General features: G+C 37.2%; 2 protein-coding genes across 3 annotated transcripts in view; one reads left to right on the forward strand and one right to left on the reverse strand.

The window, feature by feature from the left end:
• LOC134754957 (small ribosomal subunit protein uS14m) overlaps positions 1 to 21,205 on the reverse strand; it is a 306,550-nt gene that overhangs the window by 15,484 nt on the left and 269,861 nt on the right. The window lies entirely within an intron of this gene.
• LOC134753867 (gem-associated protein 2) lies at positions 11,717 to 20,795 on the forward strand. Of its 2 annotated transcripts, none has more exons than XM_063689822.1 (4): positions 11,717 to 12,047; positions 12,155 to 12,518; positions 13,692 to 13,791; positions 20,525 to 20,795. In XM_063689822.1, the coding sequence occupies exons 1-4, from the start codon at positions 11,805 to 11,807 to the stop codon at positions 20,631 to 20,633; spliced, it is 816 nt and encodes a 271-aa protein (XP_063545892.1). In that variant the 5' UTR covers positions 11,717 to 11,804; the 3' UTR covers positions 20,634 to 20,795. The 2 variants fall into 2 exon arrangements, with proteins under 2 accessions (XP_063545892.1, XP_063545893.1); XM_063689823.1 differs by having other exon boundaries at positions 12,194 to 12,518; positions 20,525 to 20,792.

Below are 21,205 nucleotides of genomic sequence, written 5' to 3' on the forward strand. Positions count from 1 at the left end.
AAACACTTTAAAAATAAGTCGCAACAAATATAATATACGATCATTTACATACTTTTGCTTTCATAAGTAAAATATTGCTATATTTATAAAAAAACTTGTCAATAAAAAGACACGTGGAAATGGTTTACCGTTTTTTCTAATGCTAAAAGACTAAGTATACCTATAGTTTCTAGTCATGTACCAAATAGGAAATGAAAAAAAAAACGTTCGTGTAATATATAACTTCTTTATTTAATAATAGGGAATATTACGCGAAACTCGGCGTAGGTGGCGCCACTATAACAATCTGAGGGTCTATCGCGAAACAAGAAAATCGAACTTTCGTTATCTAACATCTCTGTCACTTGCGTATTCGAGCGATAAAGAGGCAGCTAGATAACGAAATTTCGGATTCGAGTTTTCCGGTAGGTCCCCTGAAAACTTATCAAAAACCTGCTAAAGGTACAGTATGAATAAGTTACTCTACGGTGCACTAAATAAGCTAGTGCTGCACTCTGGTGGCAGAACATTGCAGTAATATCCCCTATTCCTCGTCCTTTGGAAATCTGAAATAAAAGTTTTGTGACCAACAATATTAATAAAGGGAACATTCATCAATGATCATTAATGTCTTTTTTATTAGGGTTCCGTACCCAAAGGGTAAAAACGGGACCCTATTACTAATACTTCGCTGTCCGTCTGTCTGTCACCAGGCTGTATCTCATGAACCGTGATAGCTAGACAGTTGAAATTTTCACAGATGATGTATTTCTGTTGCCGCTATAACAACAAATACTAAAAAGTACGGTCCCCTTGGTGCGCGCGTCCGACCCGCACTTGACCGGTTTTTAGTATTAAACTATAGTTTGGCAAACACAATCCGTCAGTAAGTAAGAACAAAGAAAACTATAGGTACAGTCGAAGGCAAAAATATCGATCCAGACAAATGGCTTAAAAATATATGAAAACGATTTTATTGTCTGAGCGTACACATATTTTTGAGACTTTGGGAATGTATATATATTTATGCCCTTAACTGTACTCACCAATTAAAATGAGACAGTCCTGGGCCAAACTATAAGAAAGCTGTAAATGTCGATAGGTTATTGATCTGAGGTCGATACATCACTATGCCAAAAATATAACCTTTCATACTTAGCAGAAAAGTTCGAAAATATATGCAAAAATCTATATAGACTTGAATGCAAGTAATAATTACATAAACAACATATCGATTTCTATGTTTAGGGTCAGGTCCTATAAATTAATTTCTTCAAAATTGAACAAAACTCACCGATTAAAGGTTATCGGTTCGTGCGTTCTTTTCTTCCTGTGTGCGATTTACAGCCCTCGATCACACAAGACATTATCACAAAGGGAACTTCAAACCATTAATAAAATAAAAACTCAGCACGTATGCACATAGCACATTTTTCCACTCATTTACTCTAAGGTTAGCTGGAAGAAATCCCTTATAGGGATAAGCTCGCCTTTGTACCTAAATTTATATGAATTTCATGTTATCAATTTTTGTTTTGTACAATAAAGTGATTTACTACTACTACTACTACTACTACTACTAAAATAAACCAAGATGACCGCTGAAATTCCCGAAATATTTCAACTAAAATAATACGACTATGTCAAGTTGTTACAGTTGACACCTACCTGTGAAATAACGAACATATATTTTATTTGGCTGGATTATATTATAGAACCACATAGGACCATTTGACATTTCCCTCAGTTCATCTTATGACAATACTGAAAAAAACGAAAGAACTTGCGGATTGTTCACTCACTCATAGACAAAAAGTAATAGCGTGTTGTGAATACGATATCTTTTACCAAGCTTTTATTTTTGCCCGGCTTCTTTGCTTTAGTCATTAGTCTGAGGAAAAGACCACCATCTACACTAGCGCCCCTAGCGGCGAATTCATACGCGTTAGCCCTCATTGGACCGTAAATGTTAATGCAGGACTGCAGTCCGCCATTTTCTTTAAAATAAAAAACCCGGGCTTAGCAGGTTTTATTGAAATTTATAAAGGAATTTGCTGTGTATGTGATCAAAAATCACCAAAATAGCTATTATTTTTAGAAATAGCTCATAACGGTATTGCAAGAGCACCGACACGAGGGCCTACCGCGAAAAACCGAAAGCGTAATTTTTTAGTTTATCGTAAGAGCGAACAAATACCCAAGATGTGGTGCAAAAAAAGAGAACACTCAAATGGAAATGGGCTGGCCATGTAATTAGAGGAGAAGACAAATGGAACAAATCAGCAACACTATGGTACCCAAGAGAAGGCAAGAGAAAGAGAGGAAAACCTTTCAGAAGATGGCAGGATGATCTGGTAAAGACAGCTGGCCAAACCTGGAATAGACTGGCACAGAAGAGAGAAGAATGGAAAATGTTGGGGGAGGCCTTTGCCAAAGGGCACACAGAATTAGCAATGGAAGATAATTAAACAAACGATACCACATATTCTGATAAAAGGCTATAAAATAAAAAATAAAAATAAAAAATAAGAGCGATAGGGAGGCAGAAAGCGAAATTTCGATTTTCGTCTTTCGTGGTAGGTCCTCTGGTAGGTAGGACTGCAATGTAGGAAGTGTGTGAACTATATCCTACTCCGCAGTCTTGCGAGTCGGACTGCATTGTAGGAGTGTGAATGGCGGGCTTTAGTGCCTCCACTGTCCACACGCCTCCGATATCGTCGTCGATCGTCTGGTTCACCCAAGGGCCTGACATTCTTTAGGGCCCTCCACACTCATGCGCGAATCACGGCGCGAAGCCGCAAACGCGAGTGTGGAGTCCAGTTCGCTAATCAGCGAAATCGACTCCACACTCGCGTTCGCGGCTTCGCGCCGCGTAGTCTGGAGCACCCTTTTGATAGAGAAAGATAGTCTTATTGCGATTCCTATAAGAGGAAAGAGAAAATAGTGCCATGCTTTGTCCTTATCACCGACCGGGTTTTTAGGGTTCCGTAGCCAAATGGCAAAAAACGGAACCCTTATAGATTCGTCATGTCTGTCTGTCCGTCCGTCCGTATGTCACAGCCACTTTTTTCCGAAACTATAAGAACTGTTGAAACTTGGTAAGTAGATGCATGCAGAAAAAAAAAAACAATAAATTTTGGGGTTCCCCATACATGAACTGAAACTCAAAATCAAACCCATACGTGTGGGGCTGTGGGGTATCTATGGATAGGTCTTCAAAAATGATATTGAGGTTTCTAATAAATAAAAAATCTTTTGCGCGAGAGACACTTCCAAAGTGGTAAAATGTGTGTCCCCCCCGCCCCGTAACTTCTAAAATAAGAGAATGATAAAACTAAAAAAAATATATGATATACATTAATTATATTTATGCATGTCCCACACAATAAAACAACATGAAACAAGTCAAACAAGTAGCTACACTTGCAAGGCGAGACAACGGCCGGATTGCCTAAGACTCATCTTTATTTTTGCGAAGATCATTTCGATGTGAGTATTTAATTTATTTTTCAGTTACTATACCTAACAGTATCTATCTTGTTTGAGGCGTAGCTTTAATATAAAAGTTGCATGAGTAGGTTTTCGAGGTTAGGTTTCAAATTGCACCAGTTTTGTCTTTAATAGATAATGCCAAATTCTAATATTAACCTGCTATGGAATACACATAAAAAGCGATTTTACAGGATTTGGATTTAGTTAATTACTTAAATTAGTATGATTTTTATATTATATAAATATTGTTTATTGTACCATAGAGTAAACTTATACTAGAGCGGTACTGTCATAGTAAATTTTGTAACCCCAGTAAATTCACTGCCATCTGTCGACACACTTTAAAACTAAAATTGAAGATTTGTAAAAATACGATAAAATGTATTTAAATATAGATAAATGATTTTTTTTATTTGCATTAATTATTTTGTTGATTTTGACCCATGTTCTTTCACTGATATGCGTTAAAATTGTTAAATAACAAACGAAACCGTCAACGCCATCTATACGACTGTAGGCCAAAACTAGTAGCGCCCTCTGAACGAGAATCAAATTTTCTTGATTTTCGAGGCACGTTTTTTCCTTAGACTGTATCCATCTATTACGGAGTTATATCTATATTTGATTGTACTGATAACCGATTGTGTGGTTTGCTTGAGCGCAACCCTATGGTCAGGTGTCGATGGTCACATTACGAGCAGCGCGTCCCGAACTGTCAGACGAGCATCGCCCGCCATTACGGCGTCGGAGTGTGATTTACCTAAGCTATGCCTGTTTTCCGTGGTTATGTATTAAATCCTTTATTTAATGATGTATGGTGTTTTCTCCTCTAATAGTTCAGAAGCGGCATGCGTAATTTACGTCCACAATGTAATTCTGTTTGGAGAAAAAGCCGTAGTTTCACCCGCTTATTGTTGCTAACCAAATACACGCCGGTTCAAGTGATATTACTATTATATTCGCACCATTCATCATTGAATAATAAAAACAAATATTTGGTGAAGCCTTATTAAGTAAGGCATATTCTTCGAAGAAAAGGTTTAGTAAGATTTTGATGACGGTGTACATCACCATGGTTTATGGCGTCATGTCATGCTACACTTGCCCAATACGAGAAATTAGTTGGAATAAGTACGACACATTTGGTAAGCTGTGGTATAGTTGTCGTTCCAAATGGAACGGTAATGTTCAAGTCACGTAAGTTATAACAATGTTTTATGGGTAAGCAGTCCAAGAACTAAGTGCCCATAGTATCAAATTTTGAATATCATTACAGAATCAAGGAAAACCCGTAAAAGATTGTCTTATCCACTTTGTTTAGAGAAGTATTGCACATATGCAAACACTTTACAGCCTAAAATCTAAGCTATAATGGCATATATTCATGTCTACAACAATAGCCATAATTATTTACTCTTAAAATATGCAAAGAAAGGCAATAATGAAATTAAGATAAAGATTATGAATGCACGAACTATAAACTAGACGAATTAGACTACTGTAATGACATCATTGTCACACCATAATATTTATTCTAGAATCTAATTTTATAAAAATCATACATCGGTGACAAGTACGGGGAAAGTTCTATCGAGGTGTTATTAAATTGCTAATTGATTGTTGTTGGAAAATATTAATATTAGCAATAAAAATAATTCAATTAAATATCTTACATGCTACCGATATGATATAAAGTTTGGCTATTTAATGTTGAGTTATGCTTCATGTTACTAATAGTTTGAAAACTATGTGGTGTGTGATTATTAATTTATTATTACACTTTAAATATTATTGTTGTGAATGCAATATAGAACTTGAGTTATTTATGCAAGACGGACCAAATTGCTGTCATGGGTCATTGAATGGCATAGTTTTATAAGTCCATGTTAACATGATCCCTTTGGGAATGTTGTGGGAAATGTAGCATGATCACATTATGGGGAAAGATTGTAATAATTGTCTTTTCAGATAAAGTTGTTGCTTTATTTATATTTTCACAGAATAAAATAAATGTGTTTTATGCTGGAGGTATTTTACCAGGACAAGATGGGTGTCTGCATATCTCACAGAGGTCTAATCCCTGCAAAGTGATTGCACACAAATGAGTAATACTGAATTGTGTAAAAGGTTTTGGAGGTAAATAAAATGTGATCAGCCATACAAGATTGAACGAGGTAAGGCCAAATTATACAAAGTTTTACTGTTATGTGTTATATGAGCGACATTCACAGAATTTGTAAGTAATAGTATAGCATGGTAAAAATAATAAATAAAATATTGACAAGTGAGTATTACTAAGAGCTGACACTTTATCGACGACATCTACGTGATGTTTTCCTCCAGTAGTTGATATTTAATTTGAGAGCTGACAATTGATTACAAGATATTTGCTTTAAGCGCTGACAGTTGTCTACAACTCTATTGATGATATATGATGTTTGCTTTGAGAGCTAATATTTGTCTACATGATGTTTTCCTTTAGAAGTCGATATTTGATTCAGGAGCTGACAGTTGTCTATAAGATTTTTGCTTTAAGACATGAGAGCTGTTTACTTGAAGTGTACTTTGAGAGCCAAGAATTGTCTACATGATGTCTTTAAGAGTGAATATTTGTCTACATGTCCAGGAGTTAATGTTTGATGTCAGTTAAGAGCAAACGATTATAAGAAGTTTGCTTTAAGAGCTTACAAGTGTGTACAAGATGTTAAAAAGGCTGACATTTGTCTACGTGATGTTGATATTTGTTTTAAGAGCTGGCAGTTGCCTACAAAATATTCACTTTAAGAGGGGATATTTTATTTGTTTACATGATGTTTTCCTTTAGAAGTTGATATTTGCTTTAAGAGCTGAGAGTTGCCTGTAAAATATTTACTTTAAGAGCTGATAATTATATACGTGATCTACATGTTTTCCTTTAGAAGTTGATATTTGCTTTAAGAGCTGAGAGTTTCCTGTAAAATATTTACGTTAAGAGCTGATAATTATCTACGTGATCTACATGTTCTCCTATAGAAGTTGATATTTGATTTAAGAGCAGACAACTTTCTGCTGCTGTGTCTCGTAGGGGACTGCCTCTCTTCTTCCTACCCTTATCCCACGTTATGTGGGGTCGGCACAACATGTTTTTCTCTTCCATTCTCCTCTATCTTTCGTCACCTCAGCACTCACTCCTTTCTTTCTCATATCCTCTTTCACACAATCCATCCATCGCTTTTTGGGTCTACCATACGCTCTCCGTCCATCAACATTCATCCCTAACATTCTTTTGCCTATATGGCATTCATCCCTCCTCATCACATGCCCATACCACGCTAACCTACTACTTCTTATCTTCTCCGTTACTGGTGCTACTTTCAAACTTCCCCTAATATACTCATTCTTAATCCGATCCTTCCTCCTCACTCCACACATCCATCTCAACATTCTCATTTCCGCTGCGTGCACTCTTTTTTCATCCGTCACTTTCGTCGCCATTCTGATCCATATATTACAACAGGTCCCACGATCGTCCTGTAAATTTTCCCCTTAAGTTTAAGACGCATTCGTGGATCGCAAGTTGTTCCAGAGACCTGTCGCCATTTCATCCATCCCGCATTTATTCTATTTTTCACGTCACTGGATCAATGACCCAAGGTATCGGAAGTCGGAGCAGACTGGTAGGGATACACCATCTAAGGCAATATGGGAAAAACTGGTTAGACCACCGAAATCACAGAACATGTGCTCCGTTTTGGTTCTGCTTATTTTCAGTCCCACACTTTCCAGCTTTTCTTGCCATTTTACCAGCCTGCTCTGGACCTCAAGTGCATTATCTCCGACAAGATTATCTCTATTGTAGGGGACTGTCTACAGGTTATTTGCCATAAGAATGCATATTTGTCTACATGATGTCTCCCTTCAGGAGTTGATACTTGCTTAGAGAGCTGAGTATTGTTTAAATTATGTTTCATTTAAGAACTGATATGTGTCTATGTGACCATTCGCTTTACAAGATCACCTTTGTCTACATGACGTTTGACTACATGATAATTCTCTTTAAATAAAATAAAAGGGAAGTACACGGTTAGACCCGACTGCTCATTGCTTGAGTCGAGATCTTATGATTGAATTTATAATACCGTGATAACTTCATAAAATTTACAACCTTACAGTGCTTAAAGAGCCTTACACTAAGAAATATAAATTTTGATGTGGCCTAAAGGGGTCTCAACATCAGAAGCTGACTTGGTAATGTAACAGATGTTAATTAGCTTTCGTTTTGATGGTTGTAGGACAGATATCGGGGCTATCGGATTCACTGAGCACCAATCGCCTACATCACCAGGTCCTCTGACGTGATTTGAAGGCGCACGACGCGCAGAAGTTCTGTGGTGCTGCTTGCTGACCTTCGCGGGCGAAGGATTTCCATCAGGAGGCCGAACTGATAACCGATTGTGTGGTTTGCTTGACCGCAACCCTATGGTCGGGTGTCGATGGTCACATTACGAGCGGCGCGTCCCGAACTGTCAGACGAGCATCGCCCGCCATTACCGCGTCGGAGTGTGATTTACCTAAGCTATGCCTGTTTTCCGTGGTTATGTATTAAATCCTTTATTTAATGATGTATGGTGTTTTCTCCTCTAATAGTACTTACAAGGAACTTTTGACATTTCTAAATTCTGCTGAACAAAAGTCTTCGTTTGATTGTAAAAACTCTCCAAGCATCATCACATCGATTCTAGGCAAATTAGCACTGTTTGCCTTAGTAATTCCTTGTTCCATGATTCAAGTAATTATTATTAGTTAATATTCGGTTTAAACTACTAAAATTGAATCCGTGAATCGTAAATAAAATAGCAGGAGAACCATAGGAGAACCAGTACTTTTAGTACTTTGGATATTTGTTGACATGAACGCGACGTCATTCGCTCTGATTGGTGTTCACCGAATCATGGCGGACTTAACTGTAATTTTATTTTAACAAAACATTTACCAATCTCGCTAAACATAAAGAACTAATGCGTTTTTCGTATTCTACGACTAAAGTTTTATTAAATAAATATAATATTTTAGTGACTTTTAATTACTGTCATCATGCCCATTGTGTAATGTACGGAACCCTCGGTGTGCGAGTCCGACTCGCACTTGGCCGGTTTTTTTTTCATGGTCGGGTTATGGCAGCATAGGTAGGCGATGGCGAAATACCGAAATTTATAAGAGTGATAGAGAAAAAGGATTATGCTGCCATACATTAACCTGTCAATACATGAATATGTCTTTCTCTTACCCCTGGTCGCTCGGTCTATGGGTTCTCCGCAGAAGCTCACGCAAGAAACATGTCATCCATGTCGTCAAAGTTAATAATATTACCATATTATTTATAGTCGTTAAGTTTTCTTAAGCCCGCTCCGTCCAGTCGTTCACGCGATGCCGTGACCAAGGAAAATAGAAATAAATTTTTAGGGTTCCGTATACCCAAAGGGTAAAAACGGGACCCTACTACTAAGACTTCGCTGTCCGTCTGTGTCTGTCTGTTACCAGGCTGTATCTCATGAACCGTTATAGCTATACAGTTGAAATTTTCACAGATGATGCATTTCTGTTGCCGCTATAACAACAAATACTAAAAACAGAATAAAATAAATATTTAATTGGGGCTCCCATATAACGTGATTTTTTTGCAGTTTTTTGCGTAAAGGTACGGAACCCATCGTGCGTGAGTCCGACTCGCACTTGGCCGGTTTTTATATTTTTAATTAAAGGCCGTAGCACACCGTCGCACCGCACCTCAGAATAATGACTAAAGCATAGAAGTCGGGCAAAAATAAAAGCTTGGTAAAAGGTATCGTATTCACAACACGCTATTACTTTCTGTCTATGAGTGAGTGAGACAACAATCCGCAAGTTCTTTCGTTTTTTTTTTCAGTATTGTCATGTGGTTCTATAATATAATCCAGCCAAATAAAATATATGTTCGTTATTTCACAGGTAGGTGTCAACTGTAACAACTTGACATAGTCGTATTATTTTAGTTGAAATATTTCGGGAATTTCAGCGGTCATCTTGGTTTATTTTAATTATATTGTTGCTATTCCTGAAAGATTGTTGGAAAACGTGCTGAGTTTTTATTTGTAATGGTTTGAAGTTCCCTTTGTGATAATGTCTTGTGTGATCGAGGGCTGTAAATCGCATACAGGAAGAAAAAAAAATACGCACGTACCGATAACCTTTAATCGGTGAGTTTTGTTCAATTTTGAAGAAATTAATTTATAGTACCTGACCCTAAACATTGAAATCGATATGTTGTTTATGTAATTATTACTTGCATTCAAGTCTATATAGATTTTAGCATATATTTTCGAACTTTTCTGCTAAGTATGAAAGGTTATATTTTTGGCATAGTGATGTATCGACCGCAGATCAATAACCTATCGACATTTACAGCTTTCTTATAGTTTGGCCCAGGACTGTCTCATTTTAATTGATGAGTACAGTCAAGGGCATAAATATATATACATTCCCAGTCTCAAAAATATGTGTACGCTCAGCTCAGACAATAAAATCGTGTTCACATATTTTTGAGCCATTTGTCTGGATTGATACTTTTGCCTTCGACTGTACCTATAGTTTTCTTTGTTCTTACTTACTGACAGATTGTGTTTGCCAGACTATAGTATAATACTAAAAACCGGTCAAGTGCGGGTCGGACGCGCGCACCAAGGGTTCCGTACTTTTTAGTATTTGTTGTTATAGCGGCAACAGAAATACATCATCTGTGAAAATTTCAACTGTCTAGCTATCACGGTTCATGAGATACAGCCTGGTGACAGACAGACGGACAGCGAAGTATTAGTAATAGGGTCCCGTTTTTACCCTTTGGGTACGGAACCCTAATAAAAAAGACATTAATGATCATTGATGAATGTTCCTTTTATTAATATTGTTGGTTTACCTATCTCACAAAACTCAACTTTTTATTTCAGATTTCCAAAGGACGAGGAATAGGGGATATTACTGCAATGTTCTGCCACCAGAGTGCAGCACTAGCTTATTTAGTGCACCGTAGAGTAACTTATTCATACTGTACCTTTAACAGGTTTTTGATAAGTTTTCAGGGGACCTACCGGAAAACTCGAATCCGAAATTTCGTTATCTAGCTGCCTCTTTATCGCTCGAATACGCAAGAGTGACAGAGATGTTAGATAACGAAAGTTCGATTTTCTTGTTTCGCGATAGATTGTTATAGTGGCGCCACCTACGCCGAGTTTCGCGTAATATTCCCTATTATTAAATAAAGAAGTTATATATTACACGAACGTTTTTTTTTTTCATTTCCTATTTGGTACATGACTAGAAACTATACTTAGTCTTTTAGCATTAGAAAAAACGGTAAACCATTTCCACGTGTCTTTTTATTGACAAGTTTTTTTATAAATATAGCAATATTTTACTTATGAAAGCAAAAGTATGTAAATGATCGTATATTGTATTTGTTGCGGCTTATTTTCAAAGTGTTTTTCGATAAAACGACACGTTAAGATCGCTCGCCTTCTTTCTAATGATAAAAAAACGTGAGGTATAGTTAGACGGTTCTGAGTGGTAGACTGCAAATGAGATAAAAGCTATATTAGGTACATGCATTAATCCTCATATCAGGCGGCTCTTTGATTCCAAGGATTGCATAATTTTTATACTTTTTAATGATTTTTAGAATATGAAAATTATAAAAAATATAAAAGTTATGCAATCCTTGTATTCAACGAGCCGCCTGCTACAGATTTCTTGAAATTGCCGCGTTTTTTCAGGTTCAACTTTCATTAGCCAGACTATTATCAATTTGCCAATTTCGGGATTATTCTATTACACTGCACATAAACTTATGCATAATTTATCGATATAAAAAGTCGACACAGTTACATCCCTAGCAAATTATCAAACTTATGACACCGTACGTAAATGAGAAATAACAAGCATATATGCATCTCTTTTCGGCACATTATCTAATTCGTAAGGAAGTAAAGTACGGGTATACATATTTGCGAAGCATTTTTGCCCGACTTCTATGCTTTAGTCATTATTCTGAGGCCAGCCCGCGCAGCATGGTTTCCCCTATCACTAAGTCCGTCACTTTCGCACTCGCATACTTGTTAGAACGTGACAGGCATGGTGATAAGCGTACCGTGCTAAGACTCCTGACCTTCGTCGGGTGACCTTGGTGCGGTGCGATGATGTGTTATGACTTATGCCATTATAGGGGTTTGGGGCAATGGTGAAGGGAGAACGAGCGACGATACTGAGCTAAACGAGCTAGCAAATAAAAATAAATTAATTCTGTCTGTTTATAAATCTCAGAAATGGGTTCTGAGAACAGGCGTGTAATTTATAAAGCTAATGACAAGAAAAAAATAGATCGTGACGCATTATTAATAACACAGTGTTTTGAAATCAGTTCAGATGTGGAAATGAAAGAAATTCCCCTAACAGGTGAAGAATATCTTCTAAAAGTTATCACTGAACGTGCTAACGTTGCCGCAGTTACTGTGTGTCATAAAGACATTACACAGTTCGCTAAAAACCAATCACTATTTTTCAAAGAGGTAAGTTTTTCGTTTTCTATATTATGCTTATGTTGTATTGATTCTGATACATATTTTCTTAATGTTACTATTATCATAATTATCATATCGACTGAAATCTTCCATAGGTGGACAAAAACTATCACCATATCTTTAAAAAATTTCAGCCTCCTGGGGCGAAAATCGCACCTGATAAACTCAAAACTACTATAGAATGGCAAAAATTTCAAATGTCAGACTTTGCAGAAGTTCGGTCATCTATGTCTAAGATAAAGGCTAACCTTTTAGAGAAAGGAATTGGGAAAAAAAGAGTGAAACCAATAGTAATTCATGAGCAATCGCTTGAAGGTTGGAAAGTATTTTTTGAAGAGCATGATTCCACTGTTACATGTATGCTGGGCTTTAGCCCCGAACAGTTGTACTCAGGTTTAGAACTGCTTACAGAAATATTGCAGGAGGTTCCACCAGGAGACACTATTGATCATAAAATAGGTAAGAAGAGAAAGAGTCAGTGTAGCCGTATTTTTTGACATTTAGATTTTTATTCTAGAAAGTTTCTAGACTAGTATTTTTTATACAATTTTGCTATTTATTAAGTTTGACATATCATAATAATTCAATGTTTTTAAGAATAATAATAACTGCATCAATAAATTGCTCCGATATTTAGATTAAGGTAATATTTAAAACTTGACAATTTAAAAGTGCTTGTTGCTAGGCGTATTTGAATAAAGAATATATTGAATTGAATTGAATTGAAGTGTTTTAAGTTTATCTGCAACTTAATATTTTGTTAGCTCTCTATGGTATTGATGAGTTGCAAGAAAACGTATTGTGATGCAAACTAGCAATAAGCGAGTCCAGTTGTCTGATTTGAATAATGCGAATAAACATACCTGGCATTTTACCACGGCTCCTGGGAGCCTGGGGTCCGCTTGACAACTAATCCTAAGAATCGACGTAGGCACTAGTTTTTACGAAAGCGACTGCCATCTGACCTTTCAACCCAGAGGGGGAACTAGGCCTTGTTAGGATCAGTCCGGTTTCCTCACGATGTTTTCCTTCACCGAAAAGCGACTGGTAAATATCAAATGATATTTCGTACATAAGTTCCGAAAAACTCATTGGTACGAGCCGGGGTTTGAACCCGCGACCTCCGGATTGAAAGTAGCACGCTCTTACCGCTAGGCCACCAGCGCTGCAATGCGAATAAACATACAAACGAGTTAATTCGAATCAAGATTCTGTGCAACTAAACTGAACTTGACCACATTCCTTAAGTCATTTCAATTTAACTTACTGAGATAAAGGATAAAATCAGTCAAAAATTAAATAAAAATCGGCAGTAGTATGTTATCTGATCCGCTGACTCGGCGAATGACTCGTTGAGCAGAGTTAACTCGATGCTATTGCACTGCTGCTATGGCCATCCAAACTTAACCATAATTTCTTGTCCCAGAGGTTCTTTTTAGAACAACTGCCACTTGATTCGCCATCACGCCTTACCTTGTCATACACAAACCGTCAAGTCAACTCGAGTTTCAACTTGAATCAGCGGCCGAATCAATTCAAGTTATTTGAATTGAAAAAAAGTCACATTGCTAGTGCAAACCAAACCAAACTATTATTTTGATAATCTATTAAACCATAATTATTAATTTGCAGGTCAATGGATCTACGCTTTCTTAGCATGTTTAACACATCCTCCACTTTCAGAAACTGTTAGTCTCTTGAGAGATCTTGCCAGAACTTGTGCTGAAATAAGGTTTGTTCCATATTCTTTCAGTTACTTCAATATGTGACAGTTAGATGATTAAACCAGGGGGGGGGGGACAATAGAAATGTAGTTAAAGTCAGTAAAGATGCAGGCGATTTCTATATCTAGCTCCCAGACAACCTACTTTTGAAACTACTTAAAATATGGAGCAAACATTAAACACGACAATAGGGAAATTAGCCTCCCAATATTACAACACCTGGAGCCATCATCGTTGGCGCTCACTGCAGCGAGGGATGAAAATACATTTTTATGTTCGAAAATATAATAGTGCAATTTTAATTTTTTTCACGACAAACATATCTGATGTCATTCTGAAAAAAATCGTAGGATTTTATTCCGCTAAAGACACGTGTGAGGAACTAGAGCGCATCTATGGAGGTACCTGCTTAGACAAGAGATAATACATGTGTCTGAAATTCTGAAGCTACAAGATGGATCCGGATTATCACATCATTATTCATGTATTTTAAAGGGTGCCCTATTGATATGCCGAAAAAAAATTCGCCGATTTTTGTTTCGCCGACAACGATTCGCCGACGGGTTCTTTGGCCGAGTAACGATTGGCAGAATCTCATTACGCATAAAAGTCATTTGCAAGAGTAGTCAATAAGCAGAGCAATTGATACGCATATTTACTATTCGTAGAATAATCATTTGGAAACTGTCATAATTACCCGAGAAACCATAGGTCGGAACACAATAGGTCAAATGTTCATTTGGCATTAATATTGATTAGCGGAACTTCTCTCTTATTTATGGCTAGACTAGGACATGACATGACTAACCTACACAATAAATTTTAGTTTGAGTCTGATAAAGATGGTTTTGATACATTTATTTGTCTACTTATGTTCACTAACAGAAGTTACCATAAAATTAAAACCTATATTGTATAGGTTTTAATTTAACCTATACCTATACTATGCTTTTGTTCATAGTTAGGTTAAAAATTGGTTTAGGTTAAAAATTCGGTTGTGGTTTAGGGTTCCGTACCCAAAGGGTAAAAACGGAACCCTATTACTAAGACTCCTCTGCCCGTCTGTCTGTCTGTCACCAGGCTGTATCTCATCAACCGTGATAGCTAGACAGTTGAAATTTTCACTGATGATGTATTTCTGTTGTCGCTGTAACAAGAAATACTAAAAAGTACGGAACCCTCGGTGGGCGAGTCCGACTCGCACTTGTCCGGTTTTTAAGTAAAGCCTGACCAGAAATATACGATCACGCGCCATGTTGCGGAATTTCACTGGAACTAATTTTTTCTTACTATACTGAACTGTCACCCTATACATGAGAATGAACAACGCCCTCTTGACAATGATCATATATTACTGGTCAGGCTTTATGTTCACTGATTACTCCGAGACTAGTGGTTCGATTTGTTTTTTTTTTGTTTCTGTTTGAAAGGAGGTACCTTCAAGGTGGTCCCATATTAATCTGGTTCTGATCTGAGTGATCTGATGATGGGAACGTTGAGGAATTGAGGGAACTTTCAAATTTTAAAGGCACGTGTATAGTGATTTCGTTGTTTTCTAAAGTAACTAAAGCATTTCCTCCCGAAAACCACCAATCTGATGTAGTGCAACTGTAGCCTTACCACGAGTTTGGCACTACATACACGCTAACGTCTTCGTAACTTACTTTTTATAAATATACTTAACGCATATACTTAAAAAAGGATTATATTTTATTTCATCCTTTTTTAAGACGGTTTTTTTTTGTAAGAAGCTTTTATTTCGAAAATAACGATGTATAAAATGTGAAACGTTATTCGACTAAACATTGCTTAAACGAAAAGATTACTCTGCCAAATGAAAATCGTCTAATAATAGTTCTGCTAATTTACACAGAAGCGAACTGAACAGTATGCGAACAAAGAGTTTGCGTAACGTCACAGATTAATAAATAGTTACTACGTAACAGATACATCATTCCGATACAAAAGCGAAAATACCTACGCTATAATAGCCTACAAAATCTTAATAATAATACCTGCTGCTCAGGACGAGAAGAAATGTACCATAAGTACGCGCACAAAGTCGAGACTGCATTGCTCGCCGGGCGAGCCACGTGCCAACGCGTCATCGTAAGAATGCGCTAAGGTTGTACTGTTACTTATGTTATTATTGTAATAAAACGAATATTGCGAATCAACCATATTTTATATTAGTCAATCAAATATTTAAAAACAACATAATACCTGACTCAAAAAACTCCTTAATTTACGATTTATCTACTTATGTTCAAAGAAATAAATAGTGAAAAATTCATAAAGATAGATTTAAAATACTACTCATTCGTCTCTCGGAAATGAAAAAACCGGCCAAGTGCGAGTCGGACTCGCCCACCGAGGGTTCCGTACTTTTTAGTATTGTTATAGCGGCAACAGAAATACATCATCTGTGAAAATTTCAACTGTCTAGCTATCACGGTTCATGAGATACAGCCTGGTGACAGACGGACAGCGGAGTCTTAGTAATAGGGTCCCGTTTTTACCCTTTGGGTACGGAACCCTAAAAAACGACATATTTTCTTTTGTTTTTTGACTTTTACACCCATCTACTGCACAATAATTACGTGGTTTCGGCATTTCGAAGCGTAAGCGCGGGAAACGTTCGGTGCGAGCGCTCAGGCGGGCGTTCGGCGGCCCTCTGTCGATTGTATCGTCGACGATACGCCGAGCGGTAGGCATATAGCACGTGGCCTTGAGCGAGTGAAGGAGGCCTGGTAACGTTAGTCGACCAAAAGTTACATCTGCAAATAAATCACTCTGCGAACCGATGTTCGGCGAATCGTCTGCGAATCGATAATCTGCTAAAAATGATTCGGAGAATCATTAGGTACCCCGCATTTAGACACTTGTACTATTGTTCTGTGTTAGAGCACTAACATCCTGGACGCTTCGGACCTTTGGTCCTACGCGGAGCTCGGGCTTCGCGTTTAGACACTTGTACTATTGTTATGTGTTAGAGCACTAACATCCTGGACGCTTCGGGCTTTCGGCCTTACGCGGAGCTAGGCCTTCGGCCTTCGCATTTAGACACTTGCGTTATTGTTCTGTATTTAAGCACTAATCTTCTGGACGCTTCGGACTTTCTTCGACTTCGACTTTAAACTGCGTCCGGACCTAGATATGTCCTTAAACTACGTCCAAAAGAGAGGTATGGGCACTGTGAATGACATCTCGCTTTGTGTGGTAGGGCACAGGTCATTCCAGATCTAGAGCAGAGCCCAACTGGGGAAGTACCTCCACCTTACAGAAAATCGCAGCCAAATAACACTAGACCCTACTCATAGTGTTGTGTTTCTGCCGGTAAGTAAGGTTGCCAGAGCTCAACGAGGGAGAGGAGTGTTAGGGTCGGCAACGCGCGTGTAATATCTCCGGTGTTGCAGGCGTCCATAGGCTACGGTAACTGCTTACCATCAGGCGGGCCGTATGCTTGATTGCCACCGACGTGGTATAAAAAAAAACATGCACCAATGAGGGGGGCTTTTACCCGAAGGGGGTCCACACAGATTATTTAATATTAATAATGAATGTATTGCATGCTGTTGACAATTTTAAATTATATAATTATTCAAATCTTACTTTATATTCATGATTTTGCAATTGTACGTTTTATTAATTAATATTATTCCTAAATTAATGTAATTGATTTCTACTGCTTTTATTAATTAATATTATTCCTAAATTAATGTAAGTGATATATAGCATGTAAGGTTATAAATCGATATATCTCTTTCACTGCATTCAATCTGTATGGAAATTTAATAAAGCTTTATTCATTCATTCATTCATTCATTCAATGCGAGGGGGACCGGAAGTCTCTGGTAAGAAAGTCCATAACCATGTTAAAAAGTAGAGGGCTCATGGCGGAACCTTGATGGACGCCGACTTTGACTTCGAAGGTTTTGCTTTCTCCTGCCAAGCTTCTTACTTTCGTACTACTCCGAATGTACATGTCCTGAACAAGAGCTACGTAATGTTCAGGTATTCCTTGTGCCCTCATTGCTTTCCAGACAAGATCTCTTGGAACCCGGTCAAAAGCCTTTTCAAGGTCAATAAAAATCATGTGTACGTTTTCGTGATTTGACCGGTATTTTTCCATAACGATACGGATGCCTTGAATGGCAGTGATTTAATTAACAGAAGTATTTATGCAGTAAAACTCGTTTCTCTCTTCTTCTTCTTCCTGCCCTTATCCCACGTTATGTGGGGTCGGCACAACTTTAAAATGGGTACCTAATGATTCTTCGAATAATTTTTAGCAGATTATCGATTCGCAGACAACGATTCGCCGAACATCGGTACGCAGAGTGATTTATTTGCAGATGTAACTTTTGGTCGACTAACGTTACGCAGACTCTTTGTTCGCATACTGTTCAGTTCGCTTCTGTGTAAATTAACAGAACTATTATTGGACGATTTTCATTTGGCAGAGTAATCTTTTCGTTTAAGCAATGTTTAGTCGAATAAAGTTTCACATTTTATACATCGTTATTTTCGAAATAAAAGCTTCTTACAAAAAAAACCGTCTTCAAAAAGGATGAAATAAAATATAATCCTTTTTTAAGTATATGCGTTAAGTATATTTATAAAAAGTAAGTTACGAAGACGTTAGCGTATATGTAGTGCCAAACTCGTGGTAAGGCTACAGTTGCACTACATCAAATTGGTGTTTTTTTGGGAGGAAATGCTTTAGTTACTTTAGAAAACAACGAAATCACTATACACGTGCCTTTAAAATTTGAAAGTTCCCTCAATTCCTCAACGTTCCCATCAACAGATCACTCAGATCAGAACCAGATTAATATTGGACCACCTTGAAGGTACCTCCTTTCAAACAGAAACAAAAAAAACAAATCGAACCACGGGTCTCGGAGTAATCAGTGAACATAAAGCCTGACCAGTAATATATGATCATTGTCAAGAGGGCGTTGTTCATTCTCATGTATAGGGTGACAGTTCAGTATAGTATGAAAAAATTAGTTCCAGTGAAATTCCGCAACATGGCGCGTGATCGTATATTCCTGGTCAGGCTTTACTTAAAAACCGGACAAGTGCGAGCCGGACTCGCCCACCGAGGGTTCCGTACTTTTTAGTATTTCTTGTTACAGCGACAACAGAAATACATCATCAGTGAAAATTTCAACTGTCTAGCTATCACGGTTGATGAGATACAGCCTGGTGACAGACAGACAGACGGACAGAGGAGTCTTAGTAATAGGGTTCCGTTTTTACCCTTTGGGTACGGAACCCTAAACCACAACCGAATTTTTAACCAAAACCAATTTTTAACCTGACTATGAACAAAAGCATAGTATAGGTATAGGTTAAATTAAAACCTATACAATATAGGTTTTAATTTTATGGTAACTTCTGTTAGTGAACATAAGTAGACAATTAAATGTATCAAAACCATCTTTATCAGACTCAAACTAAAAGTTATTGTGTAGGTTAGTCATGTCATGTCCTAGTCTAGCCATAAATAAGAGAGAAGTTCTGCTAATCAATATTAATGCCAAATGAACATTTGACCTATTGTGTTTCGACCTATGGTTTCTCGGGTAATTATGACAGTTTCCAAATGATTATTCTACGAATAGTAAATATGCGTATCAATTGCTCTGCTTATTGACTACTCTTGCAAATGACTTTTATGCGTAATGAGATTCTGCCAATCGTTACTCGGCCAAAGAACCCGTCGGCGAATCGTTGTCGGCGAAACAAAAATCGGCGAATTTTTTTTCGGCATATCAATAGGGCACCCTAAATGCGACCTCCAGATGAGAACAGCCGGAAAACAGTTTTGCCCAACCTGAAAAGGCGACAGAATGCTCGGCCAATTATCAAAAATTTTCAGTTTTTAGATTTTTCTCTTTGTATACGCCTAATAGTCTACCTTCATGCCAAACATCAAGTTTCTGGGTCATCTAGAAGTGGGTTAGGTTTTTGGTCTGTAGGTCTTTATCAATCTAATAAGTTCATATATGTTTTTTTTATCGAATTATCAATAATATTCCGATTTCAGATTTTTTCTGTATATTTATTTTATAGTCTACCTTGATGCCAAATATCAAGTTTCTAGGTTATCTAGAAGTGGGTTAGGTTTTTGACCTAGTCTTAATTTAATCTAAATATTCTCAATATACGACTTAAAAAAAACCATTTATTTCGAACGATATTACAATCCATATTTTGTTAGTTACAAATATACTTAAATTACTGTTAGTAACTCAAATCTTGCAAGTTAAATTTGACCCACTTCCCGGTTTCCGATGAAGCTGAAAATTTGCACACATATGTAGGTAGGATGATATTATGGTGCCATCGAGCTGATCTGATGATGGAGACAGGAGGTTGTCATAGGAACTCTATGATAAAACAACGCAACCTAATTGAGTTTGGGGTTTTAAGAATTGTCTCGATGAGTATTAGTTGTCTGTGGAAAGAAAAGTACAGTCAGCGATAAAAGCTTGTACCAAAAATTAAATGTTTGCCAAAAACTTATTTAAACGTCATAACTTAATATAAGTTTGACGTTTAAAATAACACTTGCACGGTGTGGGCTATTAAAATCGCTGCCAACGTGGCTTGGTCTAACTCTAATATTGTTTAAATTGTAGTGTGCACCAATATAATTCCCTTAGTTCATTTATTGCACAATGTACTATTATTCCCTTAGCTCCTTTATTGCACAATGTACTGTACTTTCAGGTCGAGTATAGATCAAGAAGAAGAAGATGCGTATATGAAGGCAGCACCCATGAATCTCTTTATTTGCATAGTTGCCAGGTACTTTGAACAATATGATTTAGCAGATTAATTTTATTTTAATATAAACCTGTAATATTGTGTTAGCTTCATACACAGATTTTTAAACAATAGTTGTCACTTCTGTGTACAATATTTAACAGCCTGTGTCATCCATCACACACATTGATAGAAAAAGAATACCTACCGTACCTACCCCTTACAAAATTATATAACTAACATAACTTTTTATGTCTATATTATTTTGGATTAAATATAACCGTTTTTCGAGGAACGTATAGAGGAATATTTCGAGTCCAGCCGAATCTTGACCTACCTTGAGATCACTATTGAGTATTGATTTTTTCTTAGTAATTTGCCCTACCAGGTATTATTTCTCATGCTCTGAAAGAGGCGGGTCATCGTTGTTCTAAAAGGTGTGCTAGTGCTAGTACAGGAAAAATAGCATATTTTGGCGGCAAAAGGTGTACATCCATGAAACTTTGTTTTTTATCTTTATCTTGGAACTAGAAATGAGGATCTGCCGAGTCCTATCAACATTTAGAGTTCTGACCCCCTTTTCGGGGGGTATGGTCAGGGGGTTAATTTAAAAAAATGCACAGTTTACAAACTGGGCAAGTGAGG

The sequence above is a fragment of the Cydia strobilella genome, chromosome Z (assembly GCF_947568885.1).
Source record: "Cydia strobilella chromosome Z, ilCydStro3.1, whole genome shotgun sequence".
Classification (NCBI taxonomy): Eukaryota; Metazoa; Arthropoda; class Insecta; order Lepidoptera; family Tortricidae; genus Cydia; species Cydia strobilella.